The sequence below is a fragment of the Sphaeramia orbicularis genome, chromosome 15 (genome assembly GCF_902148855.1).
Source record: "Sphaeramia orbicularis chromosome 15, fSphaOr1.1, whole genome shotgun sequence".
Taxonomy (NCBI): Eukaryota; Metazoa; Chordata; class Actinopteri; order Kurtiformes; family Apogonidae; genus Sphaeramia; species Sphaeramia orbicularis.
The window spans coordinates 52,088,840-52,109,654 of NC_043971.1; the positions used below are offsets into that span (position 1 = coordinate 52,088,840).

At 36.8% G+C, this 20,815-nt stretch overlaps 1 protein-coding gene across 3 annotated transcripts in view; it reads left to right on the forward strand.

Moving 5' to 3' along the window:
* The window catches only part of LOC115434234 (striatin-like), a 58,025-nt gene that overhangs the window by 17,863 nt on the left and 19,347 nt on the right, over positions 1–20,815 (forward strand). For all 3 annotated transcript variants that reach the window (XM_030156066.1, XM_030156067.1, XM_030156069.1), the window contains exons 2-3: positions 11,315–11,418; positions 18,770–18,843. In XM_030156066.1, the coding sequence (XP_030011926.1) occupies positions 11,315–11,418; positions 18,770–18,843 (178 nt within the window). The remainder of the gene's footprint in view (positions 1–11,314; positions 11,419–18,769; positions 18,844–20,815) is intronic.

Consider the following 20,815-nt stretch of genomic DNA (forward strand, 5'->3'; position numbering starts at 1 on the left):
TTTAATAAGTTGCACTTCCTCCTGCCCCTTTTCAGGTAAATGTAAATGGAACTATTGTGCTCTTCTTCTAAGATTGTTATGATTGTTGGTATTTGTATTATTATACATGTTTTGCTTGTTCGCATATATGTTAAATTTCATTGCATGTTTGGAATAAATCACTAAATCAAGACTATGGAGCCAATTTAGGGCCATAAGTTTTGTATATGAAAATATAAAATTTGAAACTGAAAATTTAAGTTTTGATCTTGAATTTTGAAAAATACAACAATGTATTCCAATTAAAAATAAGTGTATGAAAAGTTTTTTTCAGGTTAAATATAATTTTGATTCACTTCAGTAATTCTTTTGAATAAATTATTTATTTTCATTTTTCACTTTCATATATATTTTAATTTTTGAGGTTTTATTTTTTTTAGTTGCATGTTTTATCTTTTCAGATTCAGATCTTATTTTTTATGGTTTCAAATGTTATTTTTTCACTTTCAGATCTTTTTTTCAGTTTCAGATCTCTTTTTTTTCGCTTGTTCAACTTTTGGCCCTGATGTGGCGTAGAGGGCGTGGCCTCAACTGAAAGGGGCGTGGAATCATGAGTGACAGCATAGCAAAAATCTTGCCTTCCCCGCTCATGTTGCCTTCAGGGAACGTAGGAACTAAAACAATTCAGACTCAACACTTTCTATACACTATATTCACGTCCATGGTAGTGAAAAAACTCATGCCAGTAATATATGAAAAATATATATGAAAGTGAAAAATTACCAAAGTGAATCAAAATTATATTTAACCTGAATAAAACTTTTCTTACAATTATTTTTAATTTGAATACTTTATTGTATTTTTAAAAATTCAAGATCAAAACTTAAATTTTCAGTTTCAAATTTTGTAGTTTCATATACAAAACTTATGGCCCTAAATCGGCTCCATAAAATCCAATCAGAAGTGGACTCCGGGTGTTTGACCCGGGTCCAGCTGAGCCAACCCCTCACCTCGTCCGTCCAGGGGGTTTATTTTCCTGCGTCTCCATTAGCCCACCTCCCCTGCCTCCTTTTCCTGTCTCTGAAAAGCCCAGCGTTGGAGATGGATGCCCCATTCTCCAGCGCTCGCACTGAGGAGCCCTTATCCCGTAACGCCGGCCCATAATGCAGTCAGTGTGAGGCCTGGAATTAAACGCTTCCTGTGTCTCTTTATGGCCTGAGTTGACTCATTGCATTCCTCCCGAGGTTAATGTTTGATGGGGGGAGCGACAGCCAGCCAGAGATTCACAGAGCCGCTCTCTTCTATCTCTGGCAGCGACCGACGCCGGAGGGTCTCGTGCGTGGCGGAGTGAATGGACGCTCGTTATCTCTATCCACGCAGATGTACAGTTTCATCTACAACTCTGTTACGTCTGCTTCACACTACGCTGTTGTGTCTGCGATGGCGATCGACGCGCCAGACGATTATAGAGACGTGAAATCCAAGCCAACGCTCCACGGCCAATCATCTGTTAGAGCCGGACATGACAGAATGAAAACGGTTTATTTTACAAGTTTAGGCTGAAAGTTGGAGAAACCACAGATACAGAGGTGGAAAACTGTTTTTGGACACCTCGTGTGTTATTGATCCACTATACGGACAAAAGTATGTGGACAAGTTAAGTCCAGGTGTTTCTTTTCCAACAGGGTCTGGGATCCAAAACAATAAGGACTAATGTCAGAATATAGTTTTATATTATGGGATAAATATCAGTGTATTGGTTAGTTTGGGTTAAATTGTTATATTTGTTTCCAAAATGACTCAGAGATGGATTTTTTTCAACATTTATTTATTTATTTTTTATCCAAGACTGATATTAAATGTTCTTCCTCTAAATGTCTGTAATATTTTTCCTGCTCTGACTGTAAATAATAATTTTCTTCCTCATCTAACCATCTACTTTCATCACATCTGACTGAGGAAGAAAAATCTACCATTAAACTCTAAGGAAGTATTGATGTTTTTATCTCAATTCATCATGAACAGGACATCTTACAGCTGTAGACATGATGACGTGTCCCAATATTTATGTCCATATAGTTTATAAACATCAACATTAACATTAAAAGTATTTTAGAAATTTCGAGGTCGAACATTTAAAATCATAGTGACGCTAACATTAACACTAGCCATAGAACCCAGAGGAGTTTAACGTTAGCAGCTGTAGGCTCCGCCTCCAGAGTCACCACCCCCTTCTCTAAGCAGCCAATCAGAGACGTTCCATTGGTTCAGTTTAATTGGATGCTGTTGTTAAATGTTTGTACATGTTGAAGGTATTTAAGCTTTTGTTGTTATGGAAGCTCTAAGGGCAGCACAGTTTTGGCCAAAAATAAAATCCTGTTTTTTGTTTTTTGTTTTTTCCTAAAAACTAAATTTTTGGGTAAAACTACGAGACAACTGAAGTCAGCATGTTGTTTTTGTGAGCAGCCCACAATGCAAGGCACTGCTCCCTACCTCAGATCTGTGATGGGATCACAGAATCCCCATCAAATCCCCAATCGTTTAACAAACAAACTAACGATTCCAACGAACTGAGCCACTGGGAACCGGTTCTTGTAGAGAACCCAGTTCTTGAGTCCAATCCCTACTGGAGGACGATAGGTTCGTCTTCGTCCTCACGTAGGGATTGGACTTTCTTTAGGTCGAGTCCTAAAACGTCCACAGATGAACAGAGTCCGGTCGCTGCTTCTGTGATGAGACTTGGAGCATAGTAGTGGTTTGGTCCGACCTCGGGGACTCAGAGACACTGGTGAGTCCGTTTCACCCTCGGCTACATGGTCCTAGTGTCGTCTTTATTGGTCAAATATAACCAGGCTGTAGAGGAAACAACTGAAATACAGAAACGACCTGATGACACATCTGATGCAATGATGCTGTGTTGTTGAACTACTTGGAACCAAGGTTATTATCGTTAAGGAAAACTAATGAAATGACGAAGACTAGAATTGAAAAAACAGTTTCGTTAACCAAAGTAAATAAAAACTATAATAAAGAAAAAAAAACATAACGAACTGAAACTGTATTGTGTGTTTACAAAACCTACAAAACCCTTCGTTTTCATCTTTGTCAATGTGGGATTGATACGAAATCGATTTATTTCACTCTAGCAATTTTAGCTAGCGGCACCATACGACACGTCACGGTCCGTCACTTGTGGTTTCCAGTCGTCTTCTGGTCTGAACTCTACCTGGAAACATGGAGACTAAAGTTGGGAGAAAGCAGCAGAGTCCTGTCTGGGATTTATGCGAATACGATGATGAGGAAGATAAAAGATATGACAAAAACTAAAACGAAACTAGAACTCAGCATTTAGAGCCCCCCCCCACCCCACCCCACCAGTGATCACAACTGAAGTTTAATCATTTGTTCCTTGTGCCAGTATCAACATTTCCTGACAATTTCATCAAAATCCTTCCATAACTTTTTGCGTTATCTTTCTAACAGACAGACAAACAAACAACGCCCCCCCCATCATCACCAAAATTTAATAATTTGTTTGTCGTGTCAGTATTAAAATTTCCTGAAAATTTAATCCAAATTCATCCATAACTTTTTGAGTTATCTTGAGTTATCTTCAGACAAACAGGCAAACCCAGATGAAAACATAAAATGAAAACTAATAAAAACTAGAAAACCTGCTCTTAAAACGAATTAAAACTAACTGAAATAGAGAAAATAGTCAAAACTAAATAAAACTAAACTATAATGAGAAACCCAAAACTATTAGAACCTTGCTAGGATCAATTCCCATCCCCAGAAAATATGAAGCAGGAAGTTGTCCACGTCTATTTTGCACCTTCATTTATACATAGAAGGAGGAAGTGCCCCCCCCCATCTGTCCTTCCATACTTCCTGCGTCTGGGATGTGGTGAAGCCCACTCCAGACGTGTCAAACATGTGTTACTGATCTGGAACAGGACTGTCACATTAAATGTCCTCAGTCATCACTAACTGCATCATTGGTGTTTATGAACCACCAGGTTTGTCGGACCTTCATGCAAATACCACTTCCTGTATACGATCAAAAGCAGGATAAGGCTCATGAACGGGTCCTGCTGTGTGCTGGGTTCCTGACCTGGGATCAGCTCTGGCAGACGTCCAAACACCTGCAGACCAGTTCCACCTCTGTGTGTTTGTCTGTGTGTTTGTCTGTGTGTTTGTTTGTTTGTTGACGAAGCTGATGAGATGTGTCCACAGTGAGCCGTTCTGGTGGACTTGCCGTGGACACTGTTCTCCTCTTATATTTGGACCGACGCCACCTCATTCACAGTTGGTTATTTTGGGAGCGTCTCAGTCTGGCCCTATGCAAACACTGATCATTTTCCATATGTAATATTTTCCTGAAGCCTTTTTTCACCTTCCTCTGCTCTCATTCTGTGAAAACACGCTGCTTTAACCTCACGCCTTATGTTTTACAAGCTCTGCGTTCATTTATTAATTTGGGCTGTTTGCCATCAATAGATATTTTTGCTCTAGTCACATTAAGAAGTCAATGGAAATCCTTCTGTTTTTGAATCCGCCTCCGTGTATAAATGAGTAGCAGTGGCTCAAGGACGTGGATTCAGAGCAGATCCAAACCGACTGCTGTTAACAACGCTGTCAATCTTAAATGCATTAGTACGGATCGAGCCCGTCCTAATGAGTCAGGAGGGCAGAGCTCTGCAAAGTGGACGTTAAGTAGAGGGATGGTGACGTTGGCGTCTTTGCTGCTGCAGCTGCGATCGATGCTAGCTGGACTGCGGTGCGTTTGTTTTACGTATCCAGTTCACCGGCCGCTATTGTGAAGGCGCTGTGTCCGGTGTCATCTTCGGCGTTGTCTTTGTTAGCAACTTTTTCAAACATCTTCAAGGTTTCTGCAGGTCATTAATTAATTAATTAATTTATTTATTTGACAAGGACAATGCAGTCAAACATAGTTACAAGTTTGCAGCTGATGTTATGCATATAGAGTTTATAGCTAATGCTAATTCTCAACTCCAGTCCCCGGTTGGGCTCTTCTACAACACTGCAGTACAAGCAAGGTTCTAATAGTTTTGGATTTTTCCTTATAGTTTAGTTTTATTTAGTTTTGACTTTTTTTTTCTCTAATCCAGTTAGTTTTAATTGGTTTTTAGAGCAGGTTTGCTAGTTTTTATTAGTTTTTGTTTTTTGCTAAATGCTTAGTTTTGGTATTAATTTTAGCTTTGTTGTGTCTTTTCTCTTCTCCATTCTATTCAAATAAATCCCAGACAGGACTCTGCTGCTTTCTCCCAACTTTAGTCTCCATGTTTCCAGGTAGAGTGGGGAGCAGAAGACGACTGGAAACCACCAGTGACAAGAAGTGACGGACCAAAAAGTGTTGTATGGGAAATAAATCCATTTCATATCAATCCGACATTGACAAATACGAAAACGAAGGGAATTTTAAAGATAGTTTTTATAAGTTTTAGTTAGTTTTGTAAACACATAATACAGTTTCAGTTATCGTTTTTTCTTTTAATTATAGTTTTTATTTATTTCAGTTAACGAAAATGTTTTTACAATTCTAGTTTTCGTCATTTCGTTAGTTTCCGTTAACGATAATAACCTTGACTCTAAGTATAAAATATACAACATTTAAAACAATCATACCATGCATAAAAATATAATATATAAAAAATACATAATTTAAAACGGTCATATCATACAATAAAAAAAGGATTTATTATTATTAAGTTAAAAAGTATTAAGTCATTAAATAGATTTTTTGAAAATTAAGGCCTTAAATGGCATTAGAAAGCATTAAATTTCATTATCCAGAGCCATTAAAAAATGAAATACGCTTGATGGAAAAAAAGCAGTTATTCATGATTTATTTTGATTATATAAACATTTAATAATTTTGATTAGAAGCATAGTGTGATGATTGACAGGTGGAACCCTTTAATTGTCTATTGTTTATGGCTGATACATGAAGCCCCAACAGCAGATGTTTGGAATGCAAAGTGCTGTGAGTGTGTTCATGCTGTGGTGAAAGAACAGAGGGAATATTAGCAAATGTGGGAAAAATGGGAAAATGCAAGTTTCAGCAGAAGTGATTGGAGGAGGAACTTTTGAGAACCTGGTGAAAGCCTGTGGACGGTAAATGTAGATATAAAACTATATATAAAACTGTATCTACAGTTGGACATGGACATTAAATTAGTCTAAAGCGGCATTAAAAAGGGCATTAAAAAGTATTAAATTAGATTTGCTGATACCTGCAGAAACCCTGATCTTCTCAGACAAAACTACTGGTCGAGTTCATTTAAAAAAAAAAAAAAAAAAAGCATCTTCCTTAGGACAATGTCAACAAAGTTTGTTTACACTTTTGAGAAATGTTTGGCGAATGTTTAAAATATTACAAATGTTCCTTTCCTTCTAATGGTGCATATGTTGATGGTTTATATCATGTAAATGGTTGCAGATATCAATATAGTTCCTACTGATCACTGATAGGAAGTCATATATGGACACTGATTTGGACCCATGACCTTTGACCTTGAGTGACTTTAAAGGGTCAAACTCAAGGTCACCAATGTCTAGATTTCAACAATCTTCTTCTTTGAAACTACTGGTCGGATTCATTTTGGATTATTTATGTTTCTTCTTTGGGACAATGCCTACAAAGTTTGTTCACAGTTTTGAGAAATTTTGAATTTTTTATGAATTTTTGAAATATTCCAAACGTTCCTTTCCTTCTACTGGTCCATATTCTGATGATTTAGAACATGTACATGGTTCCAGATATCAGTCTAGTTCCTATTGGTCACTGATAGAAGTCAGATATGGACTGTGATTGGATGAGTTCACTTCTCCTCCAGTGAAAGTCCTGCCCACTTCTATAGTTAGATTGATGTGCATCCAGAACCAGGACTGGAACATAGAACAGAACCAGGACTGGAACATAGAACAGAACCAGGACTGGAACACAGAACAGAACCAGGACTGGAACACAGAACAGAACCAGGACTGGAACACAGAACAGAACCAGGACTGGAACATAGGACAGAACCAGGACTGGAACATAGAAGAGAACCAGGACTGGAACACAGAACAGAACCAGGACTGGAACATAGGACAGAACCAGGACTGGAACATAGGACAGAACCTGACAACCTCACACATTGTACTTATCGATTCTTAATAGAACGTACTGGTGACGTACAGGGTTGTGTTTCTCGGTGTGTATTGTAGAGTCCTGGTCGAGGCGGTTCAGTTCATCGTGCTCCTGTTGGGTTCCTCCATCTGAATCCGTGCTCTTAGAATGTGCAAATGACTGAAGCGCTGTCATGACTCATTATCGAGGCAGCGGCGTTACTCGGTATCCCTGTGAAACTGTGATCCGGCCCACTCAACTCACACCATCCTCTGCATGTGAAGTGAAAAACCAGGCTTCAAGTCGCTTTTCATCCTCCTTAAGATCTGATGGTGCAGCTCAGAGTCTGCAGCGTCCGTTAAATGGTAGGACGAGGTGGTTTGATGTTAAAGGAACGTTTTAGTGGTTTATTCTGTATCCTCCTTCCACCTGAATAAACTTGGTTTAACCGTAGTTTTATTCTAGTAACTCAACACTCACTCCTTTATGATCAGGGTCTGATCAGTACCAGTATACCAGTACTAGTACACCAGTTCCAGTGTGTTAAGAGTGTATTTTGGTTGTACAAGTCTGTAGTGTATTATAATACTATATACTGTGTATTATAGTGTATTATAATACTGTATACCACAGGTGTCAAACATGCGGCCCAGGGGCCTAATTCGGCCCCCCAAAGTTTCCAACCCGACCCGTGGGATGAATTTGTGAAAAATTGCAAAAATTACACTGAAGATATTAACAATCAATGGTGTCAAAATCATTTTAATTCAGCTTCCACATACAGACACATACAGTCCAATTCGATTTTAAGTGGGTCTGCCCAGTAAAATATTATCATTATAATCTATAAATAATGACAACCCCAAATTCTTTGTTTTTTTGCTGTAAAACAGTAAAATTACACGAAAATGTTTACATTACCAAGCTATACTTTTACAAAAAAATGTGAACAACCTGAACAAATATGAACAAACGGAAATGTCCTAAGAAAAGTAAATGCAATTTTACCAATATTCTGCCTGTTACTAAATGTTTTGTGCGATTGTAATGCACATGTGTAAATGATAAACTGACAAACCAAGGCAGAATATTGTTAAAATTGCACTTGTTTTTCTCAAGACAATTCAAATTGTTCATGTTATTCAGATTCTTAACCTCCTGAGACCCAAGAAATGTCAGCAAAGTACAAGCTGTCATTATTTTTTATTAAATCAGTGCCTATATTGGAAACCTCATTATTTTTTCAGATGCAGTTTTTAAAATTTTTATGGAATGTCCTTTGTGGTGGACAGTTTTCTTTTTTTTTTTTTTTTTTTTTTGTATAAAGTTGTAAAACTCTTGTCCACAAATGTGGACAGAAAACCCATAGCTGGGTCTGAGGAGGTTAAGGAAACTTTGTAGATCTAAACCTGATTGTAATAGAATTGTACTTTTTTCCCTGTTATTATTTTACCGGTCCGGCCCACTTGAGATCAAATTGGACTGAATGTGGCCCCTGAACTAAAATGAGTTTAACACCCCTGCTGTATACCATATACTGTACTGTAGGGTTATTAATTGTCACCATATGTTCACTGTTGTTTATGTATATATTTCTCTCTTTGAGTTATTTCTTTTTTTTTTTTTTTTTATTTGCCAGCACAACTAAACAACGCATAGGTAAAAGATTATATGTGTCTTTGCATGCATGTATGTGTACTTGTATGTTGTGGGTATATGTATAAACATATGTACGTATGTATGTGTATATGGATGAATGACTGTGTGTGTGAAAAGATATATAAATATAAGAGTTACGTAAAAGGAAGAGGGACATATAGTATTATTATTAAAATTATTATTAAAAAACAAAAACATGGATGAATGAATTCTGTTGAAACTGTATCGAGCATGTCTCATATGTCTATCAAGGAAAAGTTATATCGTGATATTTATCGTTTTACGGCCCAGCCCTAGGTGTGACGTAACAGTAGTGTGTGTGTTGGTTGTGTAGTGTAGCTGTTGTATAGTTTAGTATGTGTAGTTGTAACCTAATGTGGTGCAGTTGTGTTACAGTGTTGTGTAGTTGTAGCATCGCTGGAGGTTAGTGTGTTATAGTGTGTAGTGTTGTGTAGTTGTAGTGTGTTGTAGTTGTAGTTCAGTGTAGGGCTGCGCGATATTGGAAAAAACTGACATTGTGATTTTTTTTTTAACTTTGCGATATATATTGTGACATGAAAAAATACTCAGAAGGATATAATTGATTGATTGATGTATTTATTTTGAATATGAATGTCAAAACAGAAGAAAATAAAACACTTAAATATAAGACATCTAATACATCTTCAAAAAGGAGTGAGAAGAAGTAGAATTTATAAACCCCACCCCTTCTCCTTAAATAATTAATAACAGTAATCATCTTCCTAGTCTAAGCATATCTATACTATATACTATAATATGACTGATACTTATTATAATTATTAAATAATTAATTTGGTAGCTGTGTGGTGCAGATGTAAATGGTCAAACTAATCCGTTGTGTTTCTTCTCATTGTGTCGACACAGAACACGTTTCAGTTTCAACCTTCTGTAGCTGAAATAATTCCAGATAACTGACGTTAATTTTCTTTTTGGCACCAAGTCGTAGTTTTTGGTGATTTTTTTTTTTCTTTTTTTCTTGTTTGTTGCTCATTTTTCAATGTTGTTACCAGCGACTCACTCCGTATGCAGGGGGCGTGGTCTGTTTCAGCAAACTGATTAAGAACGATTGTGATTGGTCAAGCCCGGACTGACCATATGGGCAACTGGGCAATTGCCCAGGGGCCCGTAACCTCTGAAGGGCCCTGGGTAGCTCGGGCATAATGAAAATATCTGGTTATCTTTTGCTTATAAATGAAACTGTCCGCTGCCCGGAGCCATTGCACTGCACAGAAACCCTGCTCCTGCTGTCTGTGACCGTGAGCTGACACCCTCTCCTCATTGGTCAGTCCAAAAAGCGAATCAGCGCTGACGCAAATCAACGTGCATGCACTGAACGGGATGTGAGATGTCAAGAACTACGCGATGTACGCGAATCAAAACATTGCAAACATGCAGAAGCAGCTAAGTGGGAGCGCCAAACGAAAATTAAAAACGAAAATTAACCACCTCGTGGTGGCTCCATGAAAATGTTTAGATATGTTTGTTGATGAGAGAAAGCAGATTTCAAGATGTTTACATTGCACTTACTTTAACTCTTGTTGAATTCTGAGGTGACAAAGGCATTTCTGTTTAAAATTCATATCTGATTCTATCAGATTATGTGTGTGTTTTGTCTGTGGGCTTTTTCTGACGATTCAATACATTTGTGTCGGCAAAAAGTGTTCTTAAATAAATACTGGATACTTTGGAAATGGTTTCTTATTTATTTTTTGTGAAAATGGAGGACACTTCCCTCTCTTTCAAATGTAGTGGATCAATTTTAGATTATACTGATGCTAAGGTGTTTTGTTTTCATATCATCATATGCGAGTGGCCTTGACAAGAGGCTATAGTGGTGCACTTGTAGTTCTACGAGCATTTACTCATTTGTACATCAAAATGCATTTGATGATAGTTAGATATTGAAGTATGGGGTATATTTACATATATTCCTGGAACTTATTCTGTATTTTGCCAGATTATAGGGATCCTGGGGTTGTGATGATGGGGCCCTTGAATATTGTTGCCCAGGGTACAATGAAGTGTTAATCTGGCCCTGTGATTGGTGGATGGCTGTGTGTCAGTCAGGTACCCATGTTGAACTTCAATGAGAACACTCTGAGATCATTTTTTCCTACATTGCAGGACCTGTGATGTGACTATTACGCACACGTACATTGCAATGACGATGTTCAAACGATATATTGAGCAGCTTTAGTTCAGTGTGTTGTGTTGCTGACTCGTCATCATTCTCTGCCTGTGTTTGAACAGAGGCAGTAGATTTGTGTGTGTGTGTGAATAGGTTAGATTAAAATAGAAAAGCACAGATTGTTTTTTATTTCCCATCATGCCGTGCGTATTGATTTGACATGGTTCTATTTCCGTCTGTAAAGGTAGTCGTTGTCAGATGTTCAGTGTCTGAAGTCGAGTCTTTCCATTCCGCCTCAGAACCCGCGGCTCTATTTATAAGAACAGAACACATACTGAGTGTCGGTTCTGTTTGATCCGCTCCTGACTGTCCTGGTTCTGGTTCTGTTCCAGGCCCAGATCGCCTTTCTGCAGGGAGAGAGGAAAGGCCAGGAGAACTTGAAGAAAGACCTGGTGAGGAGGATCAAAATGCTGGAGTACGCCCTGAAGCAGGAGAGGTGAGTTACGCCCACGGCCCCGCCCCCCACCCACTGCCGCCGCCGCCCACCACAAACACAAACACCTCAACAAATACACCCGTTAACTCCTAAAAATACACCCCCCCCCCCCCCCCCCCCCGCCTCCGAGCAGCACAGATAAAGACAAACGGTGGTGTGAGATTCCCTCTGGTCTGTGATGGAGCAGAAAACAACCTCCATTTTATCGTCGTTTTAACACAGGGGTGTCAAACATACGGCCCATGCCCCAAAACCGGACCCGTCAGAGGGTCCAATCCAACCCAGGGGATGGATCTGTCAAATGCAGAAGTTCCACTTCAGAGGCCCTATTTTTACACCAATAAAATACCATCATAATTAGGGGTGTTAGAAAATATCGGTTCTGCAATATAATGTGATATTTCATTTCACAATACTGTATCAATATTAAAAAGTACTGTATTGATATTTTTAGGTATGTATTCAAATGCAGATATGGCAGAGGTTCATTTTTGTTTTTTGTTTTTCAGATTCAGATTTATTAATCGTCATTCAATAAAAACATCCCAGATGCTGTTACAGAACAAAATTGCAAAATGCACAGCACAAAATAAAACACAGCAAAAAATTTTAAAACACTAATTAAAAACAACCCATATATAAATGATAAAATATCAAAAACTGCACTTAAAATAAATAAGTTAGTAAAGGTAAAAAAAAAAATTGCACAATGAAGGGGTCACCATAGTGCCAATTATTGCACATTCTCTATTGCACTTTCTCTTTGTCTTTTCTTTATTGTTTATATCTTATTTATTATTATTTAACACTGTTTTATTAAATAATGGTTATTTCAATCATCCTAAAAGCACTTTTTACTGCCTGAGAGGCAGATGGTAGTTCCTTTGTTGGGATCGCACAAAAATAATATTATGATGTTAGTTCTGAATAAGGTTATTATTGTTAATGAAAACTAACAAAATGACGAAAACTAGAATTGTAAGAACATTTTCATTAACTGAAATAAATAAAAACTATAATTAAAAGAAAAAAATGATAACTAACTGAAACTGTATTGTGTGTTTACAAAACTTACTAGAACATATAAAAATTATGGAAAAATTCCCTTCCTTTTCGTCTTTGTCAATATCGAATTGATACAAAATCGATTTACTTCCCTCAAGCAATTTTAGCTGCTGGCACCATATGATATTTAACGGTCCGTCATTTGTCGTCACTTGTCGTTTAGTCATCTTCTGGTCCCCACTCTACCTGGAAACATGGAGACTAAAGTTGAGAGAAAGCAGCAGAGTCCTGTCTGGGATTTATTTGAATATGACGGAGAAGAAGAGAAAAGATATAAAGAAACTAAAACTGAACTAAAACTAAGCATTTAGGAAAAAAAAAAGAAAACTAGCAAACCTGCTCTAAAAACAAATTAAAACTAACTGAATTAGAGGGAAAAAAAGTCAAAACGAAATAAAATTAAACTATAATGAAAAATCCAAAACTATTATAACCTTGGTTCTGAACTAATAGAATATGAACATTTGAACAGGATCTTAAACTGTAATGTGTGTAAAACATCATTTCAGTTTGAACACACAAACATTTGGTGATATAGCATTAGATCCTGTTCTGATCCAATAAAAATGTGTTTAGTATTTGTGCATATTTCTGGTGTAATTCAATTCTTCAAGGAAATAATCACTTTAAAAGAAGAAAAACCAAAAATTGCCTTTTTAACAGTATCATGATATATCGTATCATGATCCTAGTATTGTGATTTGTATCATATCACCAGATTCCTGCCAATATACACCTCTAATCATAATAACCTATAAATACTGACACAACTACACATTTTTACTTTGTTTTAGTGTAAAAAAAGGAAAATTACGTGAAAATATTTACATTATAAACTATCCTTAAACAAAAAATGTCAATAACCTGAACAAAAATGAACAGGTCATATCTTCATATAAATCAGTGTAATTGTACCAATATTCTGTCTGTTATTAAATGTTGTGTGTATTTGTAGATCCACTGTATCTGTTCATTATGATGTACATGTGGAAATGATGAGCTGAGGCTGAATATTAGTAAAATTACACTGATTATTATTAAGAAATCTCAGGTTCATGTTACTCACATTCTTTTGTTTGTAGATGTAAACATTTTCATAATGTAATTGTACTTTTTTCACTGTTATTATTTCACTGGTTCAGTCCAGTTCAGCTCATACTGGACTGAATGTAGAACCTCTGAGTAAATCTAGATACAGTAGAAACATAGAAGATGGAAAATGATGAGGTTGAAACATCATAACTGCTGTGATTTCTTACCCATAAAAATCATATTATTAAACAGTTTCATCACTTGACACATTTTCAACCTCAATACCTGATTTAACACGATACTTTTATTCATATTATTGCACTGCAAAAAAAAGGCTATTCTATTCTGTTCTATTTTCTTTTCTATTTTATTTTGTTCTATTCTAGTTTATTATAGAATAAAATATAGAATAGAACATATACATATATATATATATATATATATATATATATATATAAATATATATATATATATATATATATAAATATATATATATATACATACATATGGAGTAGGATAGAATAAAATAGAATAGAACAGAATAAAATAGACTACAACAGAATAGAATAAAATAGAATAGAACAGACTATTCTATTCTACTCTGTTCTATTCTATTTTATTCTATTTTCTATTCTATTTTATTCTATTCTGTTCTATTCTATTTTATTCTGTTCTATTCTGTTTTATTCTGTTCTATTTTATTCTATTCTAGTTTATTCTTTCTGTTGTATTCTATTCTGTTCTATTCTGTTCTATTCTATTCTATTTTCTAAACTTTAGCAGAACTCTCATATCCGTTTATAAATAATTATCACCTTAAATGTCATATTGTTCTTTTTTTTGCTGCTTTAAACCTGATTCATGCTCCCGAATCGGCATCATTTTCTTTTTAATTATCAGTAAAAGATGCAACAAAACACCATTAGTGACTCATTAAATCTGAGCTTTTATTCACTCAGGTAACGGCTTGTATTAGTGTTTTTTGGGTTTTTTTTAACTCTTCTCAGACATGCTTCCTGTTCACATATTCTAGTTTGTCCAGGTTTGGTCACAGGTCGAAGCCGTGAACGTCACATGTTCGGTCATGTCGAGCTGCGTCGGCGTCACTGTTCAGGCTTTTACTGCGATACTTGAACCAACAGCTGAACAAATGAGAAACAAACGGCGCCTACAACTCAAACCGGGATGGAAGTAGGCTTCTATTAGCACAAGTAGAACAATCACATCCAGACCTGAACCACTTTAAGGAGGACTGAGTTAAGGTGGAAATGCAGATTATGTCACATTACCACAGTGAAACATCATAAATACTAGTGATTTGTGACTCATAAAAAATACTGAGATCATAATATTGTATAAAAATAGGACCAATGGCCCTGTAGCTTACCGGCCAAATGAAAAGCTTTGGGAAATGTATCCAGATGCATTTATTCTCACCCAGTTCTGTGTATTTATTCCATTACAGAAATAGTCCATGTTTTGGTCATATTCCAATCAGATCTGTAAAAAATTCAAAATCCAACTTGATATCATTGATACTGATTTATTGGATCAATCCACTTCCTATCTGTTATAATGGAGAAATTTTTCAAAGTCGCACCAAATCCAGAATCAGATCCGGATCAAAATAATTTCACTAACTTTTGTTGACAACATCATAAAGAAGCTGTATACCAAGTTTGAAGTCAATTGGAATTGTAGTTTCAGAGAAGAAGACGATTGAAATTTTTGTAACAGACGACAGACTTACAGAAAATTTAACATGGGCTCTTATGGGGAAAAAATTTCAATCGTCTTTTTCTCCCAAACTCCAGTTCTGATTGACTTCAAAGTTGGTATACAGCTTCTGTATGATGATGTCAACACAAGGTATTGAAATTATTTCGATCCGGATCTGATTCTGGATTTGGTGCGACTTTGAAAACTTTTCCTATTATAACAGATAGGAAGTGGATTGATCCAATAAATCAGTATCAATGATATCAAGTTGGAATTTGAATTTTTTACAGATCTGATTGGAATATGAGCAAAACATGGGCTATTTCTGTAATAGAATAAATACACAGAACTGGGTGAGAATAAATGGCATCTGGATACATTTCCCAAAGCTTTTCATTTGGCCGGTAAGCTACAGGGCCATTGGTCCTATTTTTATTTTTGGTTCTAGGTCAGATGTTAAGTGTTAAAATGTGTCAGTGTGTATTTTGTACTCACTTGTTAGTTTAGTAATTTAACAGTTTACAACGTGCTGTGCTGATTTTAGTGGATGGGTCAGAATTTTAAAAATCATGCAAAAATGAACTTTTGAATTCTGACCTAAAACAAATCGTGAAAAAATAATGTGACGTTTTTATAACATGAAGTGTAAAGTGTTCATAATTTTCTCACCCTGATACCAAACAGTTGAACTTTTTCACATACGTTACATACGTCATCAACCTCAACACTTGATTTAACCTTATAATCCTAATTTTCTGCACATTTTCTGGAAGTTTCTGGAAATAATCAATCAATCAACCAATCAAAGTTTATCTATATAGCTCTTTACAACAACATGAAGACCAAAGTGCTTTACATCTAAAAGCATGATTAAATTATAAGATAGAAACAGTTTAGTCAAGTACCATAAATATACATAAAACAGTAGGACACAATACACAGTGATTTAAAAAAATAAAAATAAAACCCGTGCAAACAAGTCATTCTTTTTATTTTTATAAACTTTTCTTCTCACCATAAAGGAGAACATATTTCATCAGACAAACTCCTGAATTCAGCGTGTCCCAATACTTTTGTCCATATAGTGGCTCATCCAGTCATAGTTTCAGCTCTGGACTGGATGTGTTTGTGAATGTGAGCTGATTCGAGCCTTCGCAGTCGTCATGTCTGTCGTCCACGGTAACCACAGCGGTCCGAGGTGACTTCCCTCCGTTCATCATCAGATCTGTAAACCGTGGCGGATCCTCGGCCGTTTCCACCGTATATTTATCCACTTTTCTCCTCTGACATCACCGGCGTCTGGAGCAACACTTAACCCAGAACTGCTACCAGTTTCCCCCGGTTGCCTAGCAACAGGTCATGTCTCCGAGGGTATCTGGAAGCAATGTTAGAACTGGCATTCTGAATGTAGGATGTACCCAATTTGAGCAGAATTAGATTGCGTTTGGGGGGTGGGGGGGTCTGGTCTGAGGTCAAACAGACGAGTGTTTTCAGCCTCGTATGAAGCTGCAGATGACGAAACATCACAAAGAAAACACACACATCACTGTTTGTCTTTTATCAGCTGAAATAGTTTTGTGTCTGTCCTTCAAACTGAAATCACAGATGGTTTCTGTCGTACTTCTGCATGTCAGGGCGACTACTGCACTGCCTGGGTTAAAACCTGGGGATTTCCTCACTAAAATAATAAAATTAAGGTCCAGTGTAAGGCAAGGCAGGTTTATTTCTATAGCACATTTCATGTACGAGACAATTCAAAGTGCTTTACATTAAACATTAAAAACATTACAGTGTGGAAGCAATAAAAAGTATAGGCATGAGAAAAACAAACAATTAGATAAATAGATAAAACAGATAAACAGATAGTACGTTACATAATGTGTTAAAACTACGGCATGGATGTGAAAAATAAAACCTATGGATTTTGAATTAACTTTGACATTCAGAAGAGACGGTTAATTGTGTTGTTTAAACTCCCAGACACTAGAGGGCAGTGTTGAAATGTATCACCAGATAATCTGACCCGAAACAGGAAGTAACAGCATTAGCATAACTGCACTAGCATAACTGCATTAGCATAACTGCACTAGCATGACAAACTTAGCAGTCTGATAATGTTACACAACAACAAAGACTGGATCCAAAAGAGTTTGACACCATCTGCCAATGTTACTAGAATTAGACGTAATATTTACCTCCACCAGGAGGTATTGTGATCGCTTTGCTTTGTGTGTTTGCGTGTTTGTTTGTTAGCAAGATAACTCAAAATGTTATGGATGGATTTTAATGAAATTTTCAGGAAATGTTGATACTGGCACAAGGAACAAATGATTAAATTTTGGTGGCGATGGGGGGGGGCAGATCTTTCTTGACAGAGGTCTGCGCACTCTGAGTGCTTTTCTTATTCTATCATGTTAACACTAGCACTGTGAGGTTATCTTTCCATTATCCAGGTGAGCATATTATGCACACTTTGCATTTCATGTTATAAAAGGTTAAAAAAACAAAAAGGTTTTGTGTTTTCTTGCATCAAATATATGGTTTCTTTATATTCTTTATATGGTTTCTATATATGGTTTCAAACATGTCATTTAAAGGGTTAAAAAAAATATGACAGTTATTGAGTGTTTGATATTTTTGTTTATGGCTGAAGTTGATGAAATACAAAAACATTTTTTCTGTGCTGCTGTGCAGATGAGGTGTTTTCAGTGATTAGAAGGACCTCAGTGGGCAGGATAACAGAGGGTTAATAAAAACACGTGAATAAAACTGGACTCAGAACATGATTTATCTGAGTCACACTGAATAGATTCTAATCAGTAACTGTGGTGAAAACACCAACTCCCATGATCCCACGCTGTTTATGACATCATCTACTACAGCTTCTTGTGTTGTTTAGATCCAGCCTGTGTTCACACTGGGTCTGGTTTCTGTTTCTCTGACAGTTCAGTTAAATATTGTTGGAGTTAAAAGTGTTGAACTGAGGCTGAACAGTCTTTAATGTGTGGGTTTAGTTTCATGAAAAATAAATACTGACATGGTCACTTTACAGAATGTGTAAGGATTATCTGTGTCCTCCTCCTACTACTCCTCCTCTTTCTTCTCCTCCTCTTCCTCCTCTTTCTCCTTCGTCTTCATCTTCCTCCTCCTCGTCCTTCGCCTCTTCGTCTTCCTCCTCCTCTTCCTCCTCCTTTTTCTTCTCCTTTTTCTCCTCCCCTTCCTCTTCCTCCTCCCCTTCCTCCTCCTCCTTCTCTTCATCTTCCTCCTCCTTCTCTTCCTCCTCTTCTTCCTTCTCCTCTTCCTCCTCCTCTTCCTCCTCCTTTTCCTCTTCCTCCCCCTCCTCCTCTTCATCCTCCTCCCCTTCCTCCTTCCCTTCCTCCTCTTCCTTCTCCTCCTCTTCCTCCTCCTCCTCCTTCTCCTTCTCTTCTTCCTCTTCCTCCTCCTCCTCCTCCTCCATCTGTTTTATTTCACTTCCTCATTGTGATCAGTCCTGTTTACTCATCCGTCTGTCTTTTTCTTTCTTTTTTTCTTCCAGAGCCAAATACCACAAGTTAAAATATGGCACGGAGTTAAACCAAGGTGACATGAAGCCCCCGAGCTATGACTCTGGTAAGTGGGCGGAGCGTCAGACGGTGACCCCTCCCCTTCCCACTAAATCAGGCTGATGTTGTGTTCACATACCTCCGCTGACAGGACTGTTCGGCATGTGAAGACTGCATTCATGTTCAATCTTGTTTGCCTCCATCGCTTTCATCACAGTCTCTTTTCCTGAAAGAGAAGCATTGTTGAATTACTGAGCTGTACAAGAACCAGAGAGGAAAAGAGGAACAGGGTTTGGAAGACACCAGATACTGGACTGGGTTTACACATGTCCATAAACTCTGAACGTTTAGACCAGCGGTTCCAACCTTTTTTTTTTCACTCCTGACCCCATTTTAACATCACAAATTTCCGGCGACCCCAGACATTCAAAACGGAGACTTTTTTTTTTTTTTTTTGCTAAAATTAATTTGTTTTTGATCCTGTGTTTGAAATCCAAGTTAATTAATTAAATTAAAAGTTAATGGTAGATGTTTTTCCTCAGTCAGATGTGATGAAAGTAGATGGTTAAATGTGGAAGAAAATTATTATTTACAGTCAGAGCAGGAAAAATATTTTAGAAATTTAGAGGAAGAACATTTAAAATCAGAGTCATGGATAAATAAAAAAAATAAAACCATCTACGAGGCATTTTAGAAACAAAGATAACAATTTAACCCAAACTAACCAATGCACTGACATTTTTCCCATAATATAAAACTATATTCTGACATTAGTCATTATTGTTTTGTATCTCAGACCCCTGTTAGAAAAGAAACACCTGGATTCAAAGGGTTCACAGACTTTTGGACATATGTTTTATCTAAGGCTGTCAAAATTAACACATTAACTCAAATTAATCCATCATCATGATTAATCTGATCATAAATTTTAACTCTATGAACCCATCTGCAGCAGAATGACTGAACGTCTCCTCCAACACATTTGGGTCAGTTTGTCCAAGTATAGTCAGCGTTAACACACACGAACAAATGGTCAGTTGATCCGGTAGTGACAGGCAGCAGAACCGACCCATAAAGCTGGAAGAGCAGAACCAGCAGAACCGACCCATAAAGATGAAGACCATGAACAGCATGTTGGCCTTCTGGATGGAAATATGAGGACAAAAAAAAAAAAAAAAAGACGGAACAGTTGGGGACAGTTGAAACTGTTTAATAAACCTGTTAAGTGCAGATATATTTAAGAGCAGATATATTCCCTTCTTTCTTGAGTCTGTTTGCTCATGCGAAATGAAACACAATTAATATAGATCAAAAAATGTATTATATTTAATCATGATTAATCAAAATTAATCCACAGCAACCCTGTGATTAATCTGATGAAACATTTTAATCATTTGACAGCACTAGTTTTATCATTAATCTGCGTTTTCTCACTCATCAGAATCTACTCGTCTTTGTAAAATATTTTTATGTTAGTGATGAACAAAAACCAACAATAAGTGAACTTAAATGTCTCGTTTAATCTGCTCAAAACACATGAAAAAGATGTGACACAGGTCAAAATTTAGAGGAAAAACCGTGTTAAACTCTTTACGTTTACCTGAGTTTGTGTAGTTGTTGAACCCACTGATAATCAGACGCTCTTTAGTTCTCTAGATCCTGGAATAATGAAGGTACGCAAATTAATAATCACCAGAAAACCATCTGACAAGCCTGAATATGGCCCCAATAAAAAGATAAAACCAGGCTCCTCAGCTGGAAAATGCTGACTTATAAAAGAACAGTATAGTTAAAAATAATAAAATTACAGGTTTAATCAGACATAAGAATCAGCCCAGAAGAAGAAGAATGTTGAACAAAACCATGAAAGATGCTTTAATTTGCTGTTGAAGTTGACATGTGAGGAGTGAAGGAATGAATAATAAATGTGGGCCTGAACCTCAGACTGAATCTGGGTCGAGTTCTGATGGGATTGTTGTTATTTTCAGCTGCTTCGTCTCCTTAAAGTCACTGTTTCCAGATGAGACATGAGTGACGGT